General features: G+C 40.7%; 1 protein-coding gene across 15 annotated transcripts; it reads left to right on the top strand.

The window, feature by feature from the left end:
• Window positions 1–1341: 1341 nt before the first annotated feature.
• add1 (adducin 1 (alpha)) lies at window positions 1342–27849 on the top strand. 15 transcript variants are annotated; one of them, XR_013935859.1, is made up of 17 exons: window positions 1342–1479; window positions 10009–10217; window positions 10669–10831; window positions 11091–11242; window positions 11477–11557; window positions 12153–12302; window positions 12392–12535; window positions 12608–12706; window positions 13155–13328; window positions 14112–14369; window positions 16969–17064; window positions 17420–17512; window positions 22219–22375; window positions 23752–23841; window positions 24674–24715; window positions 26023–26076; window positions 26891–27644. XR_013935859.1 is itself a non-coding variant. In XM_080477214.1 (17 exons), coding segments are annotated over exons 2-17 (2238 nt in total). In that variant the 5' UTR covers window positions 1342–1479; window positions 10009–10022; the 3' UTR covers window positions 26892–27644. The 15 variants fall into 15 exon arrangements, 14 of the variants coding, with proteins under 14 accessions (XP_080333340.1, XP_080333341.1, XP_080333343.1 ...); XM_080477214.1 differs by lacking the exon at window positions 26023–26076 and adding an exon at window positions 22540–22890 and having other exon boundaries at window positions 24674–24707; XM_080477215.1 differs by lacking the exon at window positions 26023–26076 and adding an exon at window positions 22540–22878 and having other exon boundaries at window positions 24674–24707.
• Window positions 27850–27944: the final 95 nt, after the last annotated feature.

Raw genomic sequence — 27944 nt, forward strand, 5'->3', positions numbered from 1 at the left:
CTGTTGTTATGTAATAGTGGTGTTTTTTTTTTCTTTGTTTGTTTTTTTTACTACAGCAGCATGTCTTTGAATGTGTCTGTCAGAGGATACAACGGCATTATATGTGAGCACAGTGCACGGTGTTTTTGTCCAAAGAACATTCAGCACGAGTCTTCAACCAAATCACTGAACTGCGCCTCCTGGCTGCAGTGTACGATTCTGTGCAATTCTGCTAATGTGTAATTATTTTATATTTGCACACCTTGTTTGTCGTTTTGCAATCACTTCGCATTTTTTTTGGGGGGGGGGCAACACGTATTTTGACGATGAATAAAAACAATGCAAAATCTTTTTCTTGTGAAATGAATGGAATAATTGCCTGATAAATGTGAAGTTGTGTCTGTTAGGTGGGAAAATAAACTTTGTAATTATTGTTTGATAAGCTACAACTACTTTGTGTCGAGCTACACCCATGTTTTGAAAACACTGAATATAAGTGCAAGATGACCAACGGTTACAAAAATTCACACACGTCCAATATTGTTATTTGTAAATAAGTTATTGTCTTATCAGGACAAATATGCTCATGTAATCTTTTTATGAACAACTTATTTAAACCTGTCTGAGCTGCATTTTGTCATTACACAGTGGTGTAGTTTTTAGCACTCTTGCCTTGTGATAAGAATGTTTTTGGGTTTATGTCTGGGCTTTGCCTTATGCCATAGTACATATACAGTAAAACCTCCGATGTCGGGACACCCTACAAATCTAAAGGCAAGTGTCCCCTGAAGACAGGTGTCTTCTCTTCTGAGGGACAGGACATGAGGACAAATTGTTTCGGAAAATTGGTGTTTCAGACTTCAAGTCAAGTTGAAAGTCTTATTCTATTTTAAAGAGGTGTGGATTTGAAATAAAAGGCTGTATCTACCGAGTCTCGGTTTAATGTCTAGGTCTTATTTATTTATTTAAAAAGATTAAAATGTAGCTGGACACATCATCCCATTTTGAGTTTGAAACTGAACCTAAGTCACTGTGTTTTCATCTATCGTGTAACTAAAACTTAGTCCCATTTCCAAGTCCATCAAACTATCTTAAATTCATACACAATATAGAACGTGTTGTCTATGACTTTAGGAATGACAAAGATACGCAAATGAATCAATAAAAGCACTCGACGTTGATTTTTCTTGATTTATTTCTTTTCACTTCGAGCTCAGAAAAAAAACAAACCGCTGCACCCTCTATGAGGGGAGGGCGCACATCTCCTACTCCAATCACCGACTTCTATTTGGTCACGTGGCCCTTCCTGGCCAATAGAGTGCCACAGATTAGGTTGTTGCCGCACCCAAGCGGGGTGATGGTAGATGGGCGGAGCCAGGACGAGCGCAGAGAGATAAACCCACTCTGAGAGCTCCAGGGTCGGGGACAAAAACACTGAAAACCGTCGTGTCCTGCTTTCGCCCAGCACTGTTTGTTTTTCATCACTTCATCAAAGAGAGGGTAAGCGCTGAGATAATCGCCAGTGTTTGCATTTTGACGACAGATTAGTGCAGCACAGCCTATGTATTGGTTAATAATTGTGCCTCGACGTGCTTCACTGTCGCGAGCTGTGTTTTGCTAAGCGGGGGAGTCTGCACAGAGCCTGCTGGAAACACCATAAAACACACATTCCTTCTCGTTTCACTGCGGTATAGTCATTCTCCTTATACTCAGCTTGTTTCCTGGATAAAATAGAAACATTAACCGAGGGCCTGACAAACACACACACTTTGTGCAGAGTGTTTTCGTCCCTTTAACTGCCGTTAGCTTGCTGCTAGAAGAGGCCCATGGTGGCGATAATTCAGCGGTTCTCTCACGCACAATCATGTTAAATGGCTGATTTTGTTCTTTCATGCTCGATAAATCACGTTAGTCAGTGTATCTGGGTGTGTTTCCAAGTCCGGGAATGTGAGCTTTGAGTGCAGCTGTGTGGTGATGGACGAGCTTCCTGTACGAGGTCACACATCTCAATGTCCTGCCTGATAATGTCTATTATTTCCACTGTAAGCAGATTTTACTAATGGGCTGATTACAGCAGTCTCATCACATCAGTCAATATAGAAATATTTACAATTAAATAAGATAAGTATTTTTTAGGATGCTTGGATTACTCTAAAGCTGCACTGTATATAATGTTCATTATAAAAGGACAGTGCCCAGTAATACACTCTGCAATGATGGTGCAAATGTCCAAAATACTATTTAAAAAGACCTGCAGCAGTTTGATGATTGATTGACTGCTCGTGACACAAAATACATTTATTTAATAACGCAATTATTCGTCAAATCTTAGTTTTCAGTGTTTTTCTTCAGTCCATCATGATAGTAATCTGTATTTTAGTTTATTTGTTAACTGTCAGTGGTAAACATTTTATGCAGGAATTTATGCTGTCCTATACTGTTTGACATTTTGAACTTGTATTGATATTTTAACATTATAAAGACCTAACAACAAATCAATTTAAATAGATAACAATTAACCATAGAACATAAATGTTCATGACAACTACAATGATACTTGACACTCATCATCAGTTCAGGGAAGGTAAAGTACTGGATTCTTCAAGTTTTTCCAAACATAGCACGATTGTATCTAGTCTTTTTTTAATATATACATAAAAGAAAGATCATAAGTTGTGTTACAGGTGTAGGAACTCACAAAGGCAATTTTGCAACTAATGTGTGGAATTTTTATATGTTTCGGTAAGGAAATGAGGAAACATTATTTGTCATCCTCTAATGAGGAATTCGAGGAATAAAAGTGCTTAATTTTCCCTTTTAGGTCTCAAATGTTGAATATGACCTCTACACTGTTGCCCGCTCTAGACTCATTTTCCGACTCACCCGCCATGAAGCGAAGCAAAGCCAAATTGTGGCAATAAATCCTAGTTGTGTGTGTGTATGTGTGTTAAAATCATGGTCACTCTCTGGCTCCATGCGACCACCTTGGATACACACAATACTAGTCCGCACAAACTCACCGTAGATAGAGCGGTGTGTTTGTTTAACTCCCACTCCCCACGCCCACACCCTTAACTGCAGTGCAGCTGAAAATGTGTTCTTCATTTCAGGGCCTTTCTGTCGCTCTTCTCCGTATGTAATTACTTAGCAGTGTCTAAGGTATAGACGTGTCTTTAGTTATTTGCGAACTCTTATTGACACTGCAAGGGTCACTACAGATCACAGCAGTGAGTGCGACTGGGCCACATGATTAGCCAGACACATGCTGTACAGATGCCAAACATGATAGTATAGACCAGAGTGTGAAATGAGGGGAAACTGTACAGGGAGGGGAGTGTTGTTTCAGAGAGCAATCTCCCACCGCTCTGTTCTATACGATGTGCGACAACCAGATAAAACTGGAACTGCACTAAGACAAATACACAACAGAGCCACTCGCCAGGCCCATGGCAGCAATGCTACTTTAATTTTTTGTTTCATTTTGTGTTATACGACCCGCCCATTTTGGGTTGCTATCCCATGGGACAGCTTGGAAAAACCTCTAGGACTCATAAGTAAAATCTTTGAGATTGCTGCTCATAAGGCGACATGCTAACATTAATAATGTTTTGATGTTTCTTTTACAGTTCAAATTAAGATGTTTCTGTAGTAATTTTACTGTCACAAACATAAGTTATGACGAATGGCATTGCCACTTTAAGCAGCTGAAATCACAATGACTCTCCACTATTATTTTTTTTTTCTGTCTCGTAGAACTGCGATAAGCTTCGTTGTCCACATCATCTTTTGAAGTACATGATGTATATTGGAACATGTTTTTGAGGGTAAATACAATCATACGAGGTCCATTGAACAAAAAAATTTTTGTAGTGCAGAAAGACTATAATTGAGTTGACCCCGCAATATTATTTGTTCACCACTTTTATCCCGAAATGAAGATGAATACAATACTTACTAGGAGTGCACGATATGCACACAGCATGTAATAATGTTTTTTGGCGTGGGGTTTTTACTTTTCCTTTCTCTTCTTAGACCCAATTTTAACCAGACACAACTTGGCAAAGACAATGTTGTTTTTGTCGTAACGTGTCTGCAGTTCCCAGAAGTAGCATTTCAGAAGCAGAGCGATTTGTTCACTTTTTTGTTTGGGATTGTTTTTTTCTTATTTTTTGTGCTTTTGACTTCTGGCTTGTAGCAGAATAGGAATGCATTGAAACATAATTTCATGTGAATGAGTCAGTCTTTTGCGATATGCGTATTGCAAATGTTGATGTTACGAACAATAAAACGCTAAATGTTTGGTTGCTTATACCCCCGAAATATGTGTCAATATGTGCAATGTGGGTGAAAAAATATCTCTAAATGTTTTGTGCAGGTTTTTTTTGTTGGGTTTTTTTTGAGAAAAATTATGCTACAAGTATGGTTTATGAGTAATTTAGCTATAAAACCTAGTTTTCCTGTCTGGTTTCCTGTTTGCGATTTGTGACGTCGGTAATTCGCACACGGAATCTTGGATCCTCATGGTCTTATTTTTCAGTTTGTCAGCGGTATTGTCACTAATGCTGGAACTTTTCCATGCACACTAAGTATGGCAGAGTGCACCATACATAGATCCATACTAATGTGACACCTAAAGTATTCCTGCTGGTTGCCGCAGTAGCTGGAGGCCTTGCATGCAGTCATAGAAACACATGAGCAGTTGTTACTGGATTCTTCAGCCACAATAACGACAGGCATCCAGCTCACAGTTATAAAGAGGTCTTGTCTGAGTGCTTCACTTGAATGTCAGAAAGCTGCTTGAAACTCCAACTGTGCACACACACTAAAAGTGTCACAGAAAGACCAGCAACACATTGAGGCGCCCCCCCCCCCCCCCCCCCCCCCCCCCCGTTTTCTTTAAAAACACACATAATGATCTTTTCACTGGTGGTCGCTTTCATTGGCAACTTTTTTACACGCAGCAAAATCGTCTTTCGATGATTATATATAATAATAAAGATGATTGAGTCCATTTTCTAAATCCAAACTAGAATAATACTGAATTATGTGCTAATATACTGAATATGTTTGAGTTGATGAAGAGCTGGATACAGACAGTAGTGTTCTCATGCACCATCACAAGATCTGTTGAACTACCCTTTATTGCCTCATCACAGCCCCTGGAAACATCTGTAACTAATGGGTGGTGTCATTCAAAGTTCAAAACATCAACAGAGAAATTGTTCTCCTGCTTTCCATAGCAGGATCTTTTTCTGCTTCTTGTTAGAGTTCACAAACGTAAATAGCCTCAAGAGGAACAAACAGTGTGCACCTCAGGTTTTGGATAATGATGATGATGATTGCTGTGAAATAATATACTGTATGTATTAAAACTCTGCTATACTGAGGAATGATGACTCATCATTGATTCAGTTAAAGTGCCATTTTGCCAAGAGATGATCAACATTGCACAAAATGGCCTCAGAGGCAGTCTCAGGATCCCCTTGCACATGGGTCACCACATTAGGTCCTTTTGCTGAATCAAATATGTGGATCACATGATCACACCCAGAAGGGAGCAGCTCTCTCATAGTGTGGCGAAGGGCATTGATTCGTTGAGAACTACACTGTACCCAGGGCCCAGTCTGGTTGGCCTTGTCACTGGACTGATCTGATCCTCCTCCCAGTGGATGCCAGGGATGTAACTTGATTTGACTGTACCGGACAATTGACAGCCGTGTGTCATACCTGGTGGTCACAGGGCAGAAGCTCAAATTGTTTCCTACAGAACTCAAGAGATTGAGTCTACCGACTATTTTCTACCTTTATTAAATGAGGATTCATAAAAGCATACGTGTAGACTTGTTGCAACAACTTGCACTCTTGCGTTTCAGACAGTATAGTGTTCATATAAATAGTCTGAATAATTATCAGCGCCTCGGACATGTTGGGATTTTTGATATTAACTGATTCCGTTTTGAGGGCGTGTGTCTTGTCACACTGGCTGGCGTACAGTGCGATGTTGGCCGTACAGCTGTTCTTACATAACACCGGTCTTTACAGGCCGTCCCGTGTTTCCATGGTAATGTGTTTGGTTTCCATAGCAATCACACTCTCAACAGGCATGGAGGCTCGTTCAGACCCCGCGCCCACATTTCTGAGGAGGTACCAGAATAGAAGAGTGGGGCAGTCTCGTGGAGACGTGGAGCAAGCTCCCAGCATATTGCTACACCGTCTACAGGAAATTAAGAATCAAATCATGTTTATACGTGATTCAAAAGGGAGTTGCTGGAGATATTCATGCTGTTTGACAGCTGGAGTAATTCAGTTAGGATTTGTGTCAAGCAGGAAATTAGTCCACCTAAACAATTGCTTCAGCCTTTTTTGCTGTTGCACAAAATGCTGCTTACTCCATTTGGACTTCTTCTTCCTTTGTCCTAGAGATAAAAGTGATGAGTGTCTCTGCATGATCCATCTCCCTATGTCTTGTATGACCAGTTCACTTTTCTCCCTTTTTCATACAGTTTTGGATATTTATTGCCTACTTTGACGAACACTTCCTCTTTAGTGTATATATCTGTAGGTGTTGGCTGATCTTGTGGTATTGTGTACTGCAGTGTTGAAGTGTCTGGAGTGATGGCAGCCTCTGTCGGGAGGATCCTGTTACACACTTCCTGCAGTACGATAGTGGACAGGGTTGGGTCACAGTGAGCAACATTCGCACTGACATCTACTCTGAGTTCTGGTTTTACAGACTAAAACATTTGTCTGTGGTCTCAGTGAAACTTTAGCCTGTCACAAGTTTCTGGTTTTAAGATCATTTAATCACTCATTATATACGCATATTAGCAAATTTCACTAGTTCTTCGTCCTAAAATGAGCTTCATCAGTCAGAGCCGCAGAGTTTAGAGAACTGAACACATTGAATCTTCTTAATCAGAGAGATTATTGTGACTTTATTCCCTTTAGTATCTGTGGTATTGGTCAGCTTAGCATTCATGTACACTTTGTGTATTTTTTCTCATTTTTTTTGTATTAAAAAAAAATAAGAATCCAAGAACTGATTTTAGGTACACACTAATAATTTAAATTACAACAAACCACTAAAGGATTTAAATGCATTTAATGTGTCTACAATAATCACAAACATTAAAGCATTTGAATTGAACAACTTAATATTTATATTTGAATCATTTAAAGCTGCTATTTCTTAGCTATTGCATATAGGTATGCTTAAAATTTAAAAAGTCGAAATATTTTAAGCATTTATTACAAATGTCATAAATCACTATGTTTAGATGACACCTCAAAACTTAAAATAGACTTTCAATACATGCAAACATGTTAGTTCGATTGAGAAATTTTCATAACACACCTAAATACTGTGACTGAATGACAATCTAGTTGTTGTTCATTGTCAGCAGTTGTTTTACAGCGTTGCTGTGAGTAATAACCATGAATGTCTCAGAGCAACAGTGTAGCTCGTCTGTACATCAGACCAACGAGAATAAGATGTGACAAATGGTCTGGAAGAATTAAAACCTCTTCCCAGTGAGGCTGACAAAGGTCAGTTTCTTTGACGAGCTTACATCTCAGCCTCTGTGAAGCACAAAGTGAAATGTGTTCAAGGAAAAGCTGCCTGTTTTATTCAGCAGATTTGATTCTCTGTTGAATCTCCAGCTACACGCTAAACCAAGTCGATTTCTATCATTTGGCGAGCAATTTCTTTTATTTCTATTGTGCAGAAGCCAAAAATGTGGGACTCTCGCTCACCCTAATGAGTGTGTTTGGCACAAGATTTAATTGCTGATGTCCTTTATTCCTCTGTCAGTAACAGATGTCCGAATCACACGAATGAGACAGAACAACAGAGTTTTCCTTCCTGAAAGATTACAGAGGAAACATGCGCCCTGCTTTTATTTGTTTGCATTTCCTACTTGGTATTTGGAAGGTCTCTGCTTCAGTCACTTCCTCTCAGGAGTTTGGAGTTTCTTCACATGCAGAAGCCGGATGGATTTCTTACTTAATAATGAGATTCATGTTGATTGATGAAACTGCATCTTGTTAATGCATATTGATGTCAATCACAAAGAATTGGTTTCTGAAACATTTTTTTGGGATTGCTACGTATATTTATTCAGCAGTTGGTGGTCAAGGGCTATGCATAGTGGTGAATCTTTGTCGGTGGGATTCGAACAAACAAACTTCCAGTCACAAGCTTGCTTCTCTCACCTTGAGGACACAGCGCCCCCACGTTGTAGCCAAAACTAGTAAAAACAAAAAGAAAAACTGGAGCTGCTTACAGGTAACTTTAAGTTTAACTTTGGAGTGTGTCGCTCATTTCTTGCCTGAGATGGTTCATAAGTAGATTTTCTTCAAGCAATATTTTAATTTAGCTTCATTCAGTGTTTTCTATAAGAAAAATAAACCAGGTATAATTGGCCTGGAGTTGACACACAGAAGACATATTTAAATCAGGTGACCAGACGCTCGAAAAAACTGAAGCTTTCCACAGCAAAACCAACAGAGTTGTACTATAGCTGCAGACAGAAACGGAGAGCCTGCCAGCTCTGTGTGAGTCGGGATGCTTTGCCTTTTCTGTGCAGTTGTCGTGGTACTTCTAACTGAACATGTGTATCGATGTGGACTAATGGGCTCCATCAGTCTTCTACCAAACACTTCCTATTACCACCACACAGTGCACACACACACATTTCCCTTTGCTACCAAGTCTGCTTGTGTCTTTCACATCCAGATCTTGAGTTGTCTGTGCTGTGACAGACAAGTCAAGTTTTTTTTTATTTTTTTTTTATCCTCCCTAAGCCTGGTGCTGGTGATTGACATGGATCCATTAGCAATCTGTTCTTCTGGGAATGTCGGTTAATTATTTTACAGCAGTAGATTTGGATGGATGGAAGATGGTGCATGCAGCATGTTTGAAAGCACATTTATTGTCTTGAGTGTTTAGTTCTTTTTTTCAGTACATGAGACATGTGGCTGACTTGCTGTATTCTCAGCTGTTCTTGACTTCTCCTTCACCCGACACTCACAGTTGAGTGCTGTTGTGTTTCCAAGAAGCACATTGTGGAAATCAATAAAATAAAATCTTCCTGAGATCATGACCGAGGCAGGAAGATGGGGAGTGTGCAGGTCTTGTGAATGGGGATGTCTTTAACTCAACAGAATATTCTTTGATTATTTTGATTCTTTGTCAACACGATTCTAAAGCAAATTTTTGTATGAATCTTAACGGAAACTATGTGTTTTATTTAAGTAACATGTGTAATTTAACAAAAAAAAAAACCTGCAAAACTAATGTAACTACAAATGCAAATTTTACAACAGACACGGTCATCACAGGTGAATGGACATGCCTACATGTAGAATTAAGGTGCAATTACTCTGGATCCATAGCTGTGATTACTTTAAAGTCATGGATTGTTGTGAAATTAAATATGTCCTATTCATCCTTTTCATTTCAAGTCTTTTAATTAACTTCAGGCTTGAATAGGCTCGGATAGCCAGTCTGAGGACATAAACCTTAGAAAACATCCTGACACATGGGATGACTGTCATTTGTTTGACAGGCAAATAATGTGATTGATCAAATCAATCAATTAAAGGTTATAGTAGTTTCTCAATTAAGAGTTTCTGTCTATGTTTTAGTTTGCAGCTTCTAAAATGTGAAAATTTTGAACTTTTCTCTCACTGCCATTTGATAGACTGAATTCATTTGTCAAATAGTAAAACAACAAATTGTGCTTCTTATTTGTGTTTACTTTACATGACCATCTTTGTGATCTTTGGCATTTGTTTTAGGCTTTAGTCTTTGTTATAGACAGTATAATGTGAAAATACATTCCTTAATCTGGTCATTAATGAGTGCATTTTTACCTAGAGGCTGAAATGTAATGGTAATCTGATGCTCAAGTGGCCTTATCATTGTCTGACCTCAGTGTACCATAGCCTGAAAACGTTGTACTGCTGAGTACTTTTCGTCTATTTTACTCTGATTCAAGATGTTTTAATGGTTATCTGTCCCTCCATCAGGAGGCCAGCCCAGGATGAACGGCGACTCAGGTGCGGGAGTGGTGACGGCCCCTCCTCCCACCACAGCCCCTCACAAGGAGCGGTACTTTGACCGGGTGGACGAGAGCAGTCCAGAGTACCAGAGGGAGAGGAACATGGCGCCTGACCTGCGGCAGGACTTTAACATGATGGAGCAAAGAAAGAGGGTCTCCATGATACTACAGAGCCCGGTCAGTAGAACAAACGATATTTATTGTAGATAAAAAAAAAAAAAGCAGTGCTACTAATAGGTATAGTTCATTTGGAACCAGAATATTGAATGTAAACACACTGCTGTAGTTTACAGGAAGCTGTCTCTGCATCACATGATGGATCCAGTGTATTCTTCGTCAATAGTTTGTTTGTGATTCTGTCAAAGCACAGGACAGAGAGCAGCACTGTTTACAGGCCTATTGTTTGTAGGAAAGGCTGTGATCTGTCTGCGTCTGCACAGTGAGACCAGACGAGTGCACAGATTAGGTTTTACCGTCACGAGTTCCCAGCAGTGCAGATAGAAATGTTTAGTTTTTTCTATTTTATTTCTTCTGGATGACATTACTCTGATCAATGCACATGTCTGGTTCTCCATATTTTTAAATACACTTGATTTCTCATGTTCGTGTCTGTCTCAATGACCTTCAGGCATTCTGCGAGGAGCTGGAGACAATGATCCAGGATCAGCTGAAAAAGGGGAAGACGCCCACAAGCCTGCTGGCTCTGCAGCAGATCGCAGACTTCATGACCACCAGCATGCCTTCCATGTATCCCGCTGCACCGCAGGGAGGCATGGCGGCGCTCAACATGAGTAAGCACTGAACAGAATTTGTCGGCGTGACTTTTTGACCCCAGCCCTGCTATGTCTGTGCACACTGTGAGTAATGCAGCTTGTGCCTGAGTTAATTTCATAAGAGAGTCCAGTTGTTTTCAAGTAGGCTGATCACGTTCTGTGTGCAAAATAATGATGAGTAGGTTTTGGTATTTCTGTTTGAAGAACTGTATTTAGTCAGTTTTTGCTTCTGGCTTCAGTGTTGTTCTCCCGGTGTGACTTAATTTCTTCATGTCAGGTTTGGGGATGGTGACTCCGGTCAACGATCTGCGTGGATCGGACTCCATTTCTTACGACAAGGGCGAGAAGATTCTCCGCTGCAAGCTGGCTGCCTTCTATCGGCTCGCTGACTTGTTCGGCTGGTCTGAGCTCATTTACAACCACCTCACAGTAAGATCTTTTTTAATGTTTAATGATATCTACAATGCTAGATTTAATTAGTTCCCAGTGAAACTTTTACTGCACCTCTTCGGTTTTGTTCAGCCCCAAGCCAAGCTCAAATACCTTCAGGAGATTTTTTGAACTGTGTATTTTGTTAAACCAATAGCTATGACATTCAGCAGTATACATTCTTGAGCCAGTAATAATGGTGTTCGTGGATTAATGTAGTTTGTCTCCTTGCAGGTCCGGGTGAACTCAGACGAGGAGCGCTTCCTAATCGTTCCTTTTGGACTTCTTTACAGTGAAATCACTGCTTCCAGTTTGGTAGGAATCATTCCAGATATTGATGAATATGCCAAATCATATTTTTTAAGAATATACATGGTTGATTATATCATATACAAGTACTCCATCCATGCTGACATGATCTTGTATTATTTATTCAGCCACAAAAAGTAATTCAAGTACTGTTCTGATTATAAGACTACATATTTGGACAAAGGCTATACAGAGCAACATTATAATGGAATATTAATTGTATTTCCTAAAATAAAGATATTAAACACACCTGGAAAACAAATATCTGTTATTTTCAATCCTAGAAATGAGGAAACATTCGCACACCGTTAGCCGCCCGGTTTTGCCAAACTTCTCAGATGTTTCCTCATTACAGACAATTATATTTTCCAATGTGCTGTATTTAAGATGCTGCATTATAAAGGCTTCTGATGTTTGATTCATCAGCAAAATATCGTAATGTTTAGGCCGATATGTTATATTTGTATACAGCAGCAGTATGTGTGTATACAGTTCTGAGTGGCTCACCAAAATGTTTTTTTTTTTTTTTGAGATCTTTGTGTTCAAATTTCATTAAATAAGCGTCTTACTGATGTTTTGTGTTTTGAACTCTTAACTCCAGGTGAAGGTAAACCTTCAAGGCGAGATAGTCGACCGGGGTAGCACCAACCTTGGTGTCAACCAGGCCGGCTTCGTACTCCACTCTGCCATCTATGCTGCTCGGCCTGATGTCAAGTGTATTGTACACATACACACAGCAGCAGGTGCCGCGGTAAGTCGCATACGACTATTTTGCCTAAATCAAGCACAGACACATGAGAAATAACAATAAGTTGTTTGACCACATCCTTTTGTTTGCAGGTGTCGGCCATGAAATGTGGGCTGTTACCCATCTCACCAGAGGCGCTGTCCCTGGGTGAAGTGGCCTACCATGACTACCATGGCATACTGGTGGATGAGGAAGAATCTGGCCTTATACAGAAGAACCTGGGGTCTAGCAGCAAGGTGACTCACTGAGGATTTTTAAATGTGGAAGGGAAAAATGGTGCTTAATCAGCGTATCAATGTCTGTTTTAGGTCCTCATCCTCAGGAACCATGGCCTGGTGTCAGTAGGCGAAACGGTGGAGGAGGCTTTCTATTACATCCACAACCTGGTCACAGCCTGTGAAATTCAGGTAAGACACACACACACACACACACACACACACACACACACACACACACACACACACACACACACACACACACACACACACACACACACACACACACACACACACACACACACACACACACACACACACACACACACACACAGTTTCTCCCAATGAGCCATATTGACATTTGTCATAACAGTTTAAGCCTGGGAGTTCTGCTTGTAATATGTATTAATATATAAAACAGTTTTCCATTCAAGCGGTTGTTTTTGGCACCATGCATTTGTCTGTAGTTTCCATAGCGATGACCTTTGATCCTTGTCTCTCCACTTCTTTATATATGTGTCTCTTTCTTCTTCTTCCTGTCTGTGTTGTGGTTGATGTTTGTGTTCATGTACACACGTCTATTCCTTTTGTCCTGTCTGTGCTCTGGGTCCGTCTGCCTTTTGTTCTTCCTGTTTTCCAGGTGCGAACACTGGCAAGCGCTGGAGGCCCAGACAATCTGGTGATGCTGGACCCGAGGAAATACAAGTCACGCCCACGGGTCCCTGAGCCGGCTGGGGATGGCTCTGCCACACATCCCAAGTGGCAAGTCGGGGAGCAGGAGTTTGAGGCTCTCATGAGAATGCTTGACAATTTGGTAAGCATAAGGAGAGAAGATGATAATAATATATCGCCCCAATCTACTGAATATTTGAGGACTTATCTGCCCTGTCACTGCCCACTTTAGTCAGCAATGCCACGCCCCCTGTAGTTCATTGGGTTTAGATTTGAATCCTGCTTAAAAAAAAATTAAAATTGCCTTGTCTGTCCAAATCAACTGATCTTTGCAGTTTTGACTGCATTGATCACTCCGTATATTCCCCCAATTTCCACAATCTTTAAAATGTTTATTTTTCTTTGTCTCTTCATGAAAAATGTGCAGGTTACTCCAGACAGTCTGTAAAACTCTTCACAGTCAATCTAATTCAACCAGCTCTTTGCATATTTCTATACAAATTGATGGAATACTGTGTTCCTATTTTTTTCTGGACAGCTATCAGTACCTGAAGGTATTGGCAAAACACTATCCAAATCCACACTACACAAGAAATGTGGTTCACATGTTTAGGGTTTCAATACCAGATGATGTACTAGCTGCAGGGTTAAAAAAAATTTATTCCCAACACTGTTGAAAGCTTGGTTGAAGATGAAAAGTACACAATTCATCCAGTTATTTGCAAAGTGGTATTTATCCACCGTGTGTCAACACAAGCTGCTACTCATAGCTGTGAATGCCTGGAATGGAGCAGCTGTTAAATTCCCCTTTAAAACTGTTTTTGTTTTCATGCATATAGAACAATTGTGTTAGTTTGTGCCTTAAAACCAAACGATCCAAAAGCGCTTTCCTTTCTGATTTGTTTTATTTCCCACCTTTTTGTAGGGCTACAGAACGGGCTATCCTTACCGCTGCCCGGCATTGCGAGACAAAGGTAAAAAGTACAGTGATGCGGAGAACGCTTCCTCCGCCCACGGTGGTTACTCATACGGGGAAGACAGTGACTCAGGTGCTCGCTCCCCGCTGAAGCACAGCTTCCAGCGCGGCCAGCGCGACAAGACCCGCTGGCTCAATGCCGGTGGCCGCCCCGACGAGCCCTTCGAGGATGGGCCCGACGGCAGCAGCCCCAAGTCGAAGCCTAAGGTGTGGACGAACATAACACATGATCACGTCAAACCCTTGCTGCAGTCTCTCTCGTCCGGTGTCTGCGTGCCAAGCTGTATAACCAACTGCTTGGTCTGTGCCTACCTTATTGTTCATAGTATAGATTTTACAGCTACCTTGTTGGAAATGGGTAGGTGGTCGGCATCCTGATGGTTTGGGTACCGTGAAATTCATTGTAGGACGAGCTGAAGCGGTTGTTGTCTGAATCTTTAACATAATCGCCTGTCAACTAAAATGCTTTTGTGCCATCCTTTGGCCAACTCAGTGTAAGTTCAACTCACCTTAATCCAGCGAACTCTTCTCAATTCCCTTGTTTCGTAGTTGTAATAATTTGATGACTCTTGATGATTTTTTTCCCCCCTCTGGTCCCCTAACGCTTCATGATGCCAGGCCAGCTGCCCACTGCATGCCCCACTGCATGTGTAGTAGTGAAATGCATTGTTGGTGTTGATGTTTTTCCCAGAGGAGCGAGCAGCGGGGGGGTGTGGCATGAGTCCTCAAGTAGGCAGGTGAATGTGGCAAGACAAGGTGACGTTGCTGCTGGTCACTCGACTGCTCACCACCTTTAATGCACACTTTTAGGTTTGTCTTTGCATCTTGACGCTGGCTAACTTTGTTGCTTATAGACGAGTCGGGCCAAATGCCAAAGAGAGGAGAGAATATATTTATTAGAAAATTCAGTGGACAAAGCAGGAAGGTGGCATGTCTGGAAGAGTTCTTTTTTTCTCTATAGTGACAGGTACAATATGAGTATATCATCTATGTTTTACAACAAAGCAAAATGTCCATGGCAAGTTATGCAGCCTGCTTTTTTTTATTTTTTTTTATTTTTTTTTTATTCTTCAAACACTTGCAACTGTTCCCAGTTGTATGTTTGTGTTTCCTCTTTTATTTTTATTTTTCGTTCTGGTTTACACTTTATTCTGAAAGTGATTCCGTTGAACACCTCAAGGCCTGCATGAGTGGATTGAAAACAAAACAAAAGAAGAACCGTGAATTTTGATCTGACTTTTGAATTAATTATCTCCTGTTGGGAAAGTAGGAAATAATGTGTTGTGAGACTCTTTCTCAGTGAGTATATTGTGTTTACATGTTCATCTCATACCTCAAACCAACACCCACCCCCTTCAATCCAGCTATAACCATCCGAAATCCCCTCCTCATCGAGCTCCTGGTTTGGCAGCTAACCAGCCAATCTTGGAGTAAATGCAGGAATGAGGTCATGAGCTTACGCTTTCCACTGCGAGTAACATGCTTAGTCTCAAAAAAGTTTAAATATCTGCATGAAAATTTAATTTCTAGCTGCTGCTCATTCAGTTTGGTGCAAGAAAAGGGTGCAGACTTTTTTCTTTGAACATGCTGAGCATTACCAGGTTTACAAAAAATATTAAGGGTTATTTCTTCACTCTAAAAGAGGAACACATATTTTAGTAAGACAACAAAAGGTTTGATCCTCTGTGGGGGAGATTCTCAGTTAGTAGTTGTGTTGTGACTTCTTCCCCTCCCGTCCCAACACGGGCGAGTGTCTGGGTGTGTTTCTCTCTTATCTCTGTCGTCCTTGTTGTTGTGTATCAGCCTGGAAAATGACTTTGGTGATGCCAGCTCACCCCTCACTGCCACTTTCGCTTCGTAAGCCAGCCTCATCGTCTCGGTCAGCCACCCAACCACCCAGCCATCTCTCACTTCTCCCCTCACCTCTCGCCACCACCCAGCCCTCACTTCTCCCCATCTCCCTTTTACTCTCTAACATTTTGTTCTCATTCTGTGATGTTTTCAGTTGATCTTCACTGTGTGCCTTATGTTTTTTTTTTTTTTGAGTTTCAATTTAAATGGTATATCAATGATGATGACAAATTACCTATTGAAGAATTCAAATGTAGTGATAAGTCATTGCGTGTTACTCTTTAACCTTCAGTCTCTCCAACAATCATCTTTGTAAAAGGAGGAGGCCTCAAGTACATCTGAAGGATGTTGAAACATGTAATTAAGCCTACAGTTATGTCTTAAAGGCCACTTACGAAACCCTCAACATTGCTTTACTACATTGAGTCTTTAAAAAAAAAGATTTAGATCTGAAACTTTGACTCATTTCTCTAATATATTCATAACTAAGATATATACTTTTTGCCTATACGATATTGGGTATTTTTTTTTTAGAAGTGTTTGTTTCTCCGGGTTACCTGTGATACAAGAGGTTTATCTGTGAGTTTCTGATGTTTCAGTCACTACTTGTGAATAAATAAATCAGCCATACAGAGCAAATCTTCATCTGCGGTTACACGAGGATAATATATACGTTGATGTAAATGTCTTTAAGTAGAAAGCCCTCTCCTGAATTGAATAAAATGTTAATAGAAGCTGTATATCTTTTCCTAATTGTGCATCATCATCATTGGTTCACTTTTACCATTCAGACCTTTTTACAATCATCCAATTTTGTCAGTTTCAGTTCAGCATGATTCTTTGTGTTGTGAAGCCTGAATAGTTTTTGTCTGACTATCATTTTGTGCTTGAGATTATATATCATCCTGTGCCTCTGATCGTAGCTGCTTTTTGACACTTTACGTGGTGTTTACAGTGGACAAAGGAGGATGGGCTCCGCCAGGCTGCTGTAGCCAATCAGTTCATCCCAATGAACACCAACCCTAAGGAGGTTTTGGAAATGAGGAATAAGGTAACAAGACTTCTGTTTTTTCTTCCACTTTGTTTCCAGAGCCGTTGTAGTGCCCCTCTCTGTGTAATTACCTCAGTTATTGCACTGGACGCCACCGCAGAAGCGGATATACCAATTAATTTGAGACAAAAATCCAGATTAGTTAATGATTCAAGTCATCTCTAAATGGCGGAACACAAATACACAGCTGAGGTCTCTACTGGAGAAAGAAAATATCCAATTAGATTAGACAGAGCATCACAATCAAGGCTTTAACTACAAGTCCCAAAGTTATTAGATACTGTTGACAGGCTACATAGTTGTTTCAGCAGGAGGAGTTTTGAACATATGTATATAAATTTCTATGTTGTTTCAGATCCGTGAGCAGAACCTGCAGGACATAAAAACTGCGGGCCCCCAGTCTCAGGTTCTGTGTGCCAGCTCTGTGGCGGATCGCAGCTTCAACCAGGTCAGTGTTAAAGCCTGCCATATAAATATTCTGCAGCCCCCAGCTATCCTGACACCTGGAGATGATTATGTTTGTTGTGCAGTTGAAGGTTTTACTGAAATGTTTTGTATTCACACAAGTAAAAAAAAAAAATATATATATTTTTCAGAGCTAAAAATACACATTTTAATAACTTTCTTCCTCCTATATTAAAGTCGTCACAAGTTTGTGCTAGGATACACTATTTTCAACAATTTCCTGATTAGTTTTTTTTTTTTATCATTACATTTTATCATACATGTTGTGACTTAAGCTTGATATCATGAAAGGGGAGAATCAACGTAAACACATATATTAACAGGTTAAATGCAAAGTTATTTATTTCTCACTGTAGTTTAACGAAAAAGAAAATCTGACACATCAGAGTTAAACTTTAAACTGGTAGATTGAAGGACATCCAGCAAAAAGTGAAATATAATAATATAACAGGTAGGAAGCCATGTAACTGGCTTTGACTCGCTACTTTTTTACACTATACGACACACAAGATGCAGCAAAAAAATCAAATGTGGTAATGTATGATCAAACAAAGCCGCCAATGCTCTTTTTTCCTCTCTGTCCCCCTCTCTCCCCTTGCAGGGGAGCTAATCGGGATCTGGTTTTAAGTTTTTAAGTAGCAGGTCACAGGCCAGCGGCTGTTTCTTCTGCCATTTAATTTGGGTTACTTCCACAGCAACCTTTAAAAAATCCTAGCATTGAGAGCTGACATATAAATTACTCATGCACATATAATAAAAGAAGCCTGCTGAGGGCAGCTTGAATTTATTTCACTGGTCCAACATGGAAATACACTGCAATAGCTGTTATATCAGAGGAGGCTTCCCTTCTAAACAACTGCCAAGTCCTGATGGAGTCAATAATTTGACTTAATTGACACAAGTATTTCACAACGCTACAATTTACTACAGGATTTTCCTGAAATCTCATGATTAAAAAAGAAACAATGCAATAAATATATATTTTAATGAAAACTTATCTCAGAAAAACCTTCATTTTTTTGGTGTGTGAATGCAGAATGCTTTTAATCTGAAATCCAAACCAAATGTCCTCACATATTCTCTTCAGGTCTGGAGTTTACCCATGCTGATACAATGTGTGAATATTTTGCTTGAACTTGATCTGGACACTGAGCTGTAATGAAAGGAGCTGATTGGAAAGAAAATTGGAAATCTTTTTACTTTGAACTGATTTGATGTCAATTCCCATAAAATTGGACCAAAGAAAAGTTGTCCTCCGTGTGGTTTACGAGAGCATGGGGTGACTTTGTAACTGTGACGTTATTCTTTGGCCACAGAGGTTGTCATTGTGGCAGGTGAGTAGTATGTGGTGAGCGAGGTAAACTCTCTGCTCTCCAAATGTTCCATCTACCAGCTCCAGCTGTGTCCATATTCATATTCATACATTGCTTTAACTTTTTTTTTTGTTTTTAGTTCTTTTGGATAAGGGCAAATTCCTAAGTTGTTCTAAATCACAACATTTGCAAGCTGGTTATTTTGGTACACTGAAAAACAGGCATTACAATCTCAATCCCAGTCATATAGTTTCTGTTTCCTTTCTGCATGTGCTATTTTACAGTTATTGGAAAATACAAAATAAAGATCATGCTTGGAGATATCTTTGTTTTGTTGTCTGTTTGCATGGATCACCCTTGCATCGCTGAAGAGCTCAGTCTTCAGCAGGTTGTGACTAAACACTTCTTCTTCAAGGGTATATGAGAACTGTAGCTCCAGATTCAATAGAAAGAAATAGAATATAACATACTTTATTAATCCTGGAGAGAAATTCATCCATCCATCTTCTATACTCTTGAATCCTGTGTATGGTTGCAGGGTGCTCGAGCCAATCCCAGCTTATCCTGGGTGAGGGCAGGATACACCCCAAGGGACAGTTTAGCCTATGAGCTGCGAGCTTTCTATGTTTGTGTAAAACCAGAGAATATTCCTGCTGAGACACCAGGATCAGCCTCACAAGGGCAGATTATAACCAGGCTAGAAGTTATTCTTTAGGCTGGGTAATGAACAGTTTTGTATGACTATAAGTTCTCAGTCCATCAATGTGATGAAGATACTGTACAGCGCCCCCTTGTGTGGGTGGATTGGTGCTACAGTGCATGCTGGCTGCAATGCTGTCCACAATGCCACGCCTCATTCGAGGCCCATCTCTATTTGCATGCATCTGTGTCTGTGATTTGTTCCGTGTGTATGAATGCAGAGGTGGAAAGTCACAAAGCAAAAGTTCAGCTGTAATGTCGTTCACTAAATGAATACGACTACTTTTGAAAAGGCAGAATCATGGGAAAAGATGCTCTCTTGAGCTTTTTTGGGAGTTTCCCACTTTACTGCTTTTGTACCAGAGCAGTTTTGAATTCAAGCAGCCTCGTGGCTGTTTGAGTATCACTTGTACAATAGCACTTCCAGTGAAGTGAGATGTACTCTTTCCCCCTTTGTGTGTGCGTGTGTTTGTGAATGTCTGCGCACATTCACAGCTCCCCTGCAAGGCTGCTGGATCTGAATGATGCTGGTATCGTCGAGCTTGGTTGTGCCCCTCCCCTCACTGGGTTTACTATTGCAGGATGCCCCTCTGTCTGACTGTACAGACACTATTGATGGCCTCGATGTGTCCGAGGGGTCCTATAGCCCTGCTAAATCAATTAGAAAGGTACTTCCTGCTCCAATCTCCAATGTTTTTCCACCTGTACTTCACATCGCCCTCCAATCAATCCTTTGAGCCTGCACGCATCCACTTGATGGCCTTTGTAGATTATGTGTATAATAGTGCTAGAATATGGTCAGTCTGGAAAGTCCCGTGACTGAATCGGTTCAGTATGTTCATGTACATTCAGGCCCAGAGATGCAAACGAAGTAACATTTCTGTTACAACAGCTTGATGCTGATGGATGTTTAGTACGCTGTGCCGTGACTCTAAAGAATAGATTTGACCAAGTTTTTAAAGGACAGAGCAGTAGCATTGTGTTTGAATCTGGTGATGGTGGCATTCACTGCATGTCTCTGACAGTGTGTTTGTGAAATCCACTGACAATGACGCTTTCAGCACATAGTGACTGCAGTTTGTCAGTGCATGATGTTTATGAATATTTATTTCATCCCTATGATGCGCATTGTACACTGCAGGCTTTAATCGTGTCTGATACTCTCGGTCACATGCATCAGGCTTTATTGTAATATTTGAGAAAATGAACTGAATGATTGTACGTCAGCTCCAATGTTTTCTACTTCCCGCTGTAACATGGACACCGATTTCTAATCCCACTTAATATTCAAACATCGCAATGAAATCAAAACAGAATATGTATATGTACGTGTATATACACATTTGCTCACACTCACCCTTAAATATATAATCCTGCAAATTCAAAATTAGATATGCAAACATTTTAATAAGCATGAGCAGGATGCCATTTGTGATTAACCCTTTAGGCATATTTAGTACCTTCTGCATTTCTGCCTGGCAACAACAATCAGAAAATACAAACTCACCAGCCAATTATCTGTCTTAATTAGGGTCATTTTTATGAGTCAGAACACATCGTTGTGGGAGAGTAGCAATAAGTAATGTACAGGATGTGAGAAGGGTCTGTTAGAAACTCTTTGTGGAAATCCAGTAAGAAATATATCCTGTTTAGAAATTTTTCAAGTTATCAAAGGTGGAAAACAAATCTGATTTTGATTGGTTTTGCTCTTTCAATCAAAGGTGATTTTATGGAAATAACATATGAGGGTAAATCCTTCTTTCTCTCAATAATATGTTAAAGAAGAGAGACAGGTTTGAGGATGGCAGGTTTCAAAAAGACGTTTTATAACGGAGCAAGGAATGAAACTGATTGAGATCAAATTAACGTTTTGAAACTTCATTTTGTTTTGTTTAAAAATATATTCTAATTTAGAAAAATGAAATGCATCCTAATACTATAATAACTGAACCAGTAGCAGAGTCTTCATTCAGCTTTAACTTTCAGAAGAAATTCTCCAACGTTCACCCGTCGCAAAATGTCATTTATTGCTATCGGTTATTGACAACTCTTTATATTATTTATTTTACAAACACAGGAAATGTGACATTCAACCAAAATGTACTACTTGTTGTGAGGCAAATGGTGGGCTGCAAGACTTTCTAGTTATTTCTACGAGTCTTTCTCTTAATGGAGAGATCTGAGAGAGATGAGTGCTCTACTTTATTCATTTTAATTACTTAAATTCTTATTTTTAGTTTTTTCTTTTTTTTTCCACAAAAAAGCAAGCAAAAATTTACTTCTTTATTTTTTCATTTCTATTTATTATTTGCTTTGTTCTGATGAAGTAGTTTTTATTTCTACTGGACGAGTGGAAGGGGGAGAACCTTGTGTGTCTCTTCTTCCCTCCCAGAAAAATCACATTCTGCACATTTTTATTTATCTATATAATTTTTTTAATTTAGAAGGCTCTCTGACAGCCTCTCACAGTTTTTACACTTGTTCTGAAATGTTACATTTCTTCAACTATGGATGACATTTCTGCTTATATTGTATTAGACTTGTGAATGTAAACAAGCCGCCTCATTTCTGCTGAACACATTTCAAACCAGTTGCTCATAAAAAGGGATAGATATGCCTTCATGGAGTGAAACCCGTCTTCCCCTGATGTTCTTTATTCTCTCTGTGTGTCCTGAAGGGCGAGCTCGTCACTGCATCCAAGGCCATCATCGAGAAGGAGTACCAGCCCAAAGTTATTGTCAGCAAGCAGGGACCGAACCCGTTCACAAAACTGACCGACCAGGAGCTGGAGGAGTACCGCAGAGAGGTGGAGGAGAAACAGAAAGGACCTGAAGGTAAATGTGATGAGTGATGTACATGAAATGGATTTTATTTAGTCAAATATTAAAAAAACAAAGGGTTGTTTCCTGCACAAGGATGTAAAGACTTAGTGATATTGACATTGGCCAGACTGATGTTATCTCTCCATACCTACACACACTTGCACATGGATCCTCAGTGCAGGGACGAGACGATTGTAGCGCCCCCAGTGTTTCCAATCCAGAGCCGGTAATGCTGCCAAAGGCTGAAGCTTCACGTTCCCCAGCAGACTCCCCCAGCTTCAAGAAAGGCCCGTCTGCGGGGACCACAGCAGCCAGTGAGGAGGCCTCCCCCTCTCCTGCCGTGTCGGGTGAAGCAGGGCAGAGCAGTGCCGACACTGCCAGGACGGACGCAGATGACGTTTTTTCTGCCACAGACGAGGTTTTTTCCGCCCCGGATTCTCCGCAAAAGGAGTTCCACTGTGCCGTGGTGCGAGCCCTCTGCAAGGAGCCGTCAGTGGTAGAGGCAGCAGAGGCAGGTCAGGCTCCAGGTACACCAGATGAGGCGGAGTCTCGCCTTCCACTTCTCTCCTCCTCCCCCTGCTCAGCCTTGGCCCGTCTTATTGCCCACTGGGAGTCTGGGACCCCCTCCTGCCTGCTGTGTTCTTCCCCCCCCCCCCCCCCCCCCCCCCCCCCCTGAGGGTTTGGAGCCTGCTGCCATTGTTTTAGCACATGCAAGCACCCTCCACACCCACAGTTTTACACTCTGCGGCCTGTGATTGATTCTTCATTTGACCCCTCTTCCCTTGTCTCTGATGTCTTGTCCAAAGGCATCCGAGCTCTGGCAGATCAGAAACTATTTCTGCAGTTTGATTGGACGAAACGCTGAGGAGATATGACACTTTGCTTCTAAAGTCGCAGTCACTTTAAGGTTTAAACCCACCAAAATGAAAATGCGTTTGCTTTGAGGTGGTGTGCTAACTCTTACGGGTCTGATCTCAGTCATCCAATCAGAGCCTCCCATGTGTGGAACACAAACGTTGGTCCTTCTTTACCTGCTAATTTGTCTTCTGTTGAATCTCTGTTGGTGTCGACTCTCCCTCTCGTGCTTCTGACTAATTTCCATGAAACTCAATGACTTTAATCGGGTGTTTGGGGTGTTTGAAGGTTGATTTGTTGGGATCTGTTGGAATAGCTCCCTGCGTTCTCCTGATTAAAGCCTAAAACCTCCCATGTTTGGCTTTTTGTGTTGCCTTTCCTGCGATGGGAGTGTTGTGAATTTTAACACATGAAATGATCACAATTTCAGGTAGAAAAGGACTCGATTATAGATCACTTCTGTCCTGCTTATTGCAAGGTTCTTTTTTTTTTTTGGATTGAAAATATTTTCACCTCCGCTGCTTTTATTTTAGATGCAGAGCAACAAATGGAGTCCGAGGAGGAGCCCAAAGCGCTGAAACCCACCTCCACACCGCCCAGCACCCCAGTCCGAGCAGAAGAAGGTACGCTACTCCGACACACTGGACCCCACTGATCTCGTTCTGCTCGGTTCAGCATGGGTTTCTCTAGTCCTCCCTCTGGACGGGTCGGACATTTCTAAAGAATGCAGAGGCTCCTGCCTGTCCACCTGCCTGTCTGTTGCTGTTGTGGCCTTTTTAATAATACTACTACAAGTGTTGTGCTGTGTTTTCTGTAATAACAGGCCAAGAGGTTTTTGTTTTTTTCTTTAACTAGATCTAATTCACTTTAGGAGCAACAGTAAATACTAAAGTGTTTTAGTCTTGTAAGAATCAACATCAGGATATAGTTTGAAAAGACCGTAATATATATATATATATATATTTGACAATAACTTAAAATACTACAGTCCAAATGTTATTTTAATTTTCTCCCTCTTGGTCTTTATTACTATTGGATTACACCTTTGTCAGCAGTATCATTCACCATGATACTAGAGCTGCTATCAGAGAGTTAGAATTAGCTCTTTCCTTTTTAATAAATTGTAAATTGCCTTTTACTAGCTGCGTTTATCAGGAGCAGTCGGCAAAGAGTTCAATGGCTTTGATCGCAGGTGTAATCTAATACCAGAGATGTTTATTTTTTAACATCTGTACAGTATCTTCTGTGCCCCTTCACTTCCATTTGCCATCTTTTTGGGGTCTACTAAGAATGGTACCTGGCCATTCTTCTCCTTTTTTTTTTTTTATCTTCTGGTGTTTTCTTTCACATTTTATTTTCCTTTTATTTAATTTAACACTGTGCCCGTGGTTTGATCTGCATAGACATTTGTTTCTACTTGTGCTTTTTCTTCTTTGTGGCTGCGATTACAATCAGGAGATGGAAATACAAAAGAGTACCTGTTGCCATAGTAAGTATGTACTGTTCCACCTCCTCACCTCCCTCCTAATTATCTGTCACCCTCCACGTCTGCGTTCGATCATCTTATCCGTTTTCCCGTGCATGGCTTCCCGAGCAGAGCCGCTGTATGGTTTTGAACTAACCCGTTCGCCGGGATCCAGGACTTTTCTCTTGGTTCTCTAAACTCGTCTTGAGTCTTTCACCTCGGGTTACTGGGGGCTATTTCAGAGATCCTCAATCATCAGTTTAGGAAAATTACATTAATATTACCAGGCATAGAATGAATTTGTTAGTTTGCACATTTGTGTGCATAGTTTCTATTCCTTTTACCTAAGTTGTATATTTCAATCTAATTTCTGCTGGAACATAAAATAAAAAAAAATGGAGGACTCTGAAGTAAACCTCACAACCTGTTTAATCTTTCACATTAGACCAACTCTTCTCCTCCTGCCAGCTCTTCACTACCAAAAGAAGCAACCCCTCTCGCACATGTTCTAAATGTGATCTGACTGTTTATTTCTGTCTCATGGAAACATCAGGTAATGTTCTGAAATGTCTTGGATGTTGTTTGTCTTCCAGACGAGTCCTTTACCAGGTACTTATGGTATATTCTCTGTGTGGCTTTCTCAACCAACCGGCTGCTGTTGGGGTTTTTTGTTTTTTTTGGGGGGGTTCTCCAGCTTCTAACTTGGTTGAAGCCCGAAGCTTGGCTGTCTGGTGTTTGAACAACACGGACGTTTGAAACGAACACCAAACTCATCTCTGCTCCATTGAGACATGAGACATGTCAAATGAGGATTGATAGATGTGGTTTTATGCTGGTCCCTCCTGCATGTCAGTGGTGTTTAATAAAACTCGTGGATCCTCTTCTGACTGCGCTTGTAACAGTGTTTTGATGCTGCTTGTGGTGCTGATCAGTCGGTGTGGACTGATCCAGACTTTCTGGCTGCAGCTTTGGAGCTGGGAGTATTTTTTTTTATTTTATTTATGATTCTCGCATCAAAGTCCTCGAAATCAAAGCTTTTGCCTTTAACAAAGTACAGTGGATGTGCTTGCAACTTTAAAGATAGAAAATCATAATAGAACATCTGCAGCTAGTTTTCTATACTCCCAACATCTGGATTAAAAATTAAATGCACTACTGCACTCACTGCTGATAACTCAAGACTTATTGCTTTCTGAGAGCTGCTCCAGTGTGGAATTAATTAAACTTTATATAACTTATAATAATGTACACTCACTGTTGTGGCCTGGAGCTTTTTTTTTTTGGGTGGGGGGGACAAAAAAAAAAGTGTTCTTATTCATATTGTTCTGTTTGTACACAGGGTACAAATGAACATGGGAACTGCACTCATTAAGTTTTCCCTGTTGAGATGAAGGTAAAACTAATCATGCTGTGGATGAAATGCCTCAAATAATGTCACAGATTTTCTGTTGCGGTTGTCTGACCTAATGTTGAAAATGAAACAAGATTTTTTTTTATTTTTTTTTTTTAATCCAGTTTCATCTCAAGTTTTATAGTCTCTGTTCTTGGTCACACTTTTTGAGCTGTAACTCAAAGCAGATTCAACTTTTTTTTTTTTTGAACTACATACACAATTGAAGCGATTATGGAGACGATGCCCTCACTTCATTCACAGTTGAAAAGCGAGACGATGATTTGTGTCACTGAAAAGAGGCTGTGCTGTCGATGAGTCACCGTGTGAATTAATGCTGTTGAACAGTTACTGTTTCTTTATAATGGTACATCTACTTGTTAGTCAACTTTAGGCAAAGTCAAAGTAGCTGTACTTAGTTGTACTTGCATGAGTACATGTTGGTGTGGCTTCTTTCTAAGCTTAAGGTTCAGAGTTCTATGTGAGTTTTGATATTTTTACTGGAGTGTGTTTTATGTACTTCTCTTCGTCAGCAGTGTTTTTGTTTGTTAGTGTTTTGTGCTTAAAGGCTTTTCCTGGCGGGAGAACACAAAGTCTGCGGTGTTGTTGGGCTGACTTGTATTCGTCAGTGTCATTATATATCTGAGTGGTTGTTGTTGTGTGGCTCCTGCAGCGATGACATGATGCTTCTGCAGCGTAACCAGTAGTTGATTGGTTAATTTTCGCCGTCGCGTAACGTCGGCAGCGCAAATCCGTCACGTTCATCCTCCCAGGTCAATAACGCTCTCTCTCTCCACTCCCCCCCTCCCCCCAACAGAATCCTTGCCCGAGCAAACCTTTAAGGACGAGAGTGACGCAGCCACCCTGAGACAGACCCTTCCAGACCTAACACCCGACGACCCCTCCGACGCTCCGGCGCTTCCCGCTGAAGACTCCGCCCCCGAAGCTGCAGACGCAGCCCCCGAAGCTGCAGACGCAGCCGAGGGGGAGGAGGCCGCCGAGGCTGCCGCCGCCGCCGCCGGCGAGCAGGAGGGCGACGAGTCCCCCAGCAAATCGCCCTCCAAAAAGAAAAAGAAGTTCCGTACTCCTTCCTTCTTGAAGAAAAACAAAAAAAAGAGCGAGTCCTGAACTGGATTGTGTTGGATGGGTCCTCCTCGGCGCTGGCCTCTGCCTCTTTTCATTTTCGCTCCGTGTCCGTTATCATCGCACCCTTCTAGCGAGCCGCAGCTACACGCCATTATGCTTTTTGTTGTTTTGATATCATATGTTGCTAGCTTATTAACCTCCCCCCCCCTCCCTCGCTAGTGTGTGCCAACTTTGTACACAGTGTAAAAATGATTGCATAAAGGTTTTTAATTATTCGAGGCTCTGAGTTGTGAATGAGTGATGCATTCGGTCTTGTCCACTCCATCTGACCTTTAATGCATGTCAGTTATTTAGTCCACACGTGCGCTGTGAGGTTTTAGGCTGTTATCCTGTTTTGTTTTGTTTTTTTTATCTTTAAGTATTACTAAACCATATAACCACTAGAATGTATTGGGATTGTATCAAAGTACTTCAAAAGTGTCTTTAAAAAAAAAAAAGAAAAAAACACTAATTTGGAAGGAAAACCTTGTAAAATCTGACATCTACAAATTGTACCCCTGAAGCTGTGCACCCATCTAAATTACATGTCGGCAGACCCAAGAAAGCCACAGCTGCTTTACTTTTAATGGATAATTCACTCACATGGAACCTGTCATTGATACAGTGTTTTTATTAAAACATTTATTCATGAAATCTTTTATCACATTTGAATTCTTGTCAACCTTTTTTTTTTTTTTTTTTTTTTTTTTTTTTTTTCTGAGCTCCTCATCTTTTTCCTACGAGCA

This window comes from Lipophrys pholis (genome assembly GCF_963383615.2).
Source record: "Lipophrys pholis genome assembly, chromosome: 12".
NCBI classification, from domain to species: Eukaryota; Metazoa; Chordata; class Actinopteri; order Blenniiformes; family Blenniidae; genus Lipophrys; species Lipophrys pholis.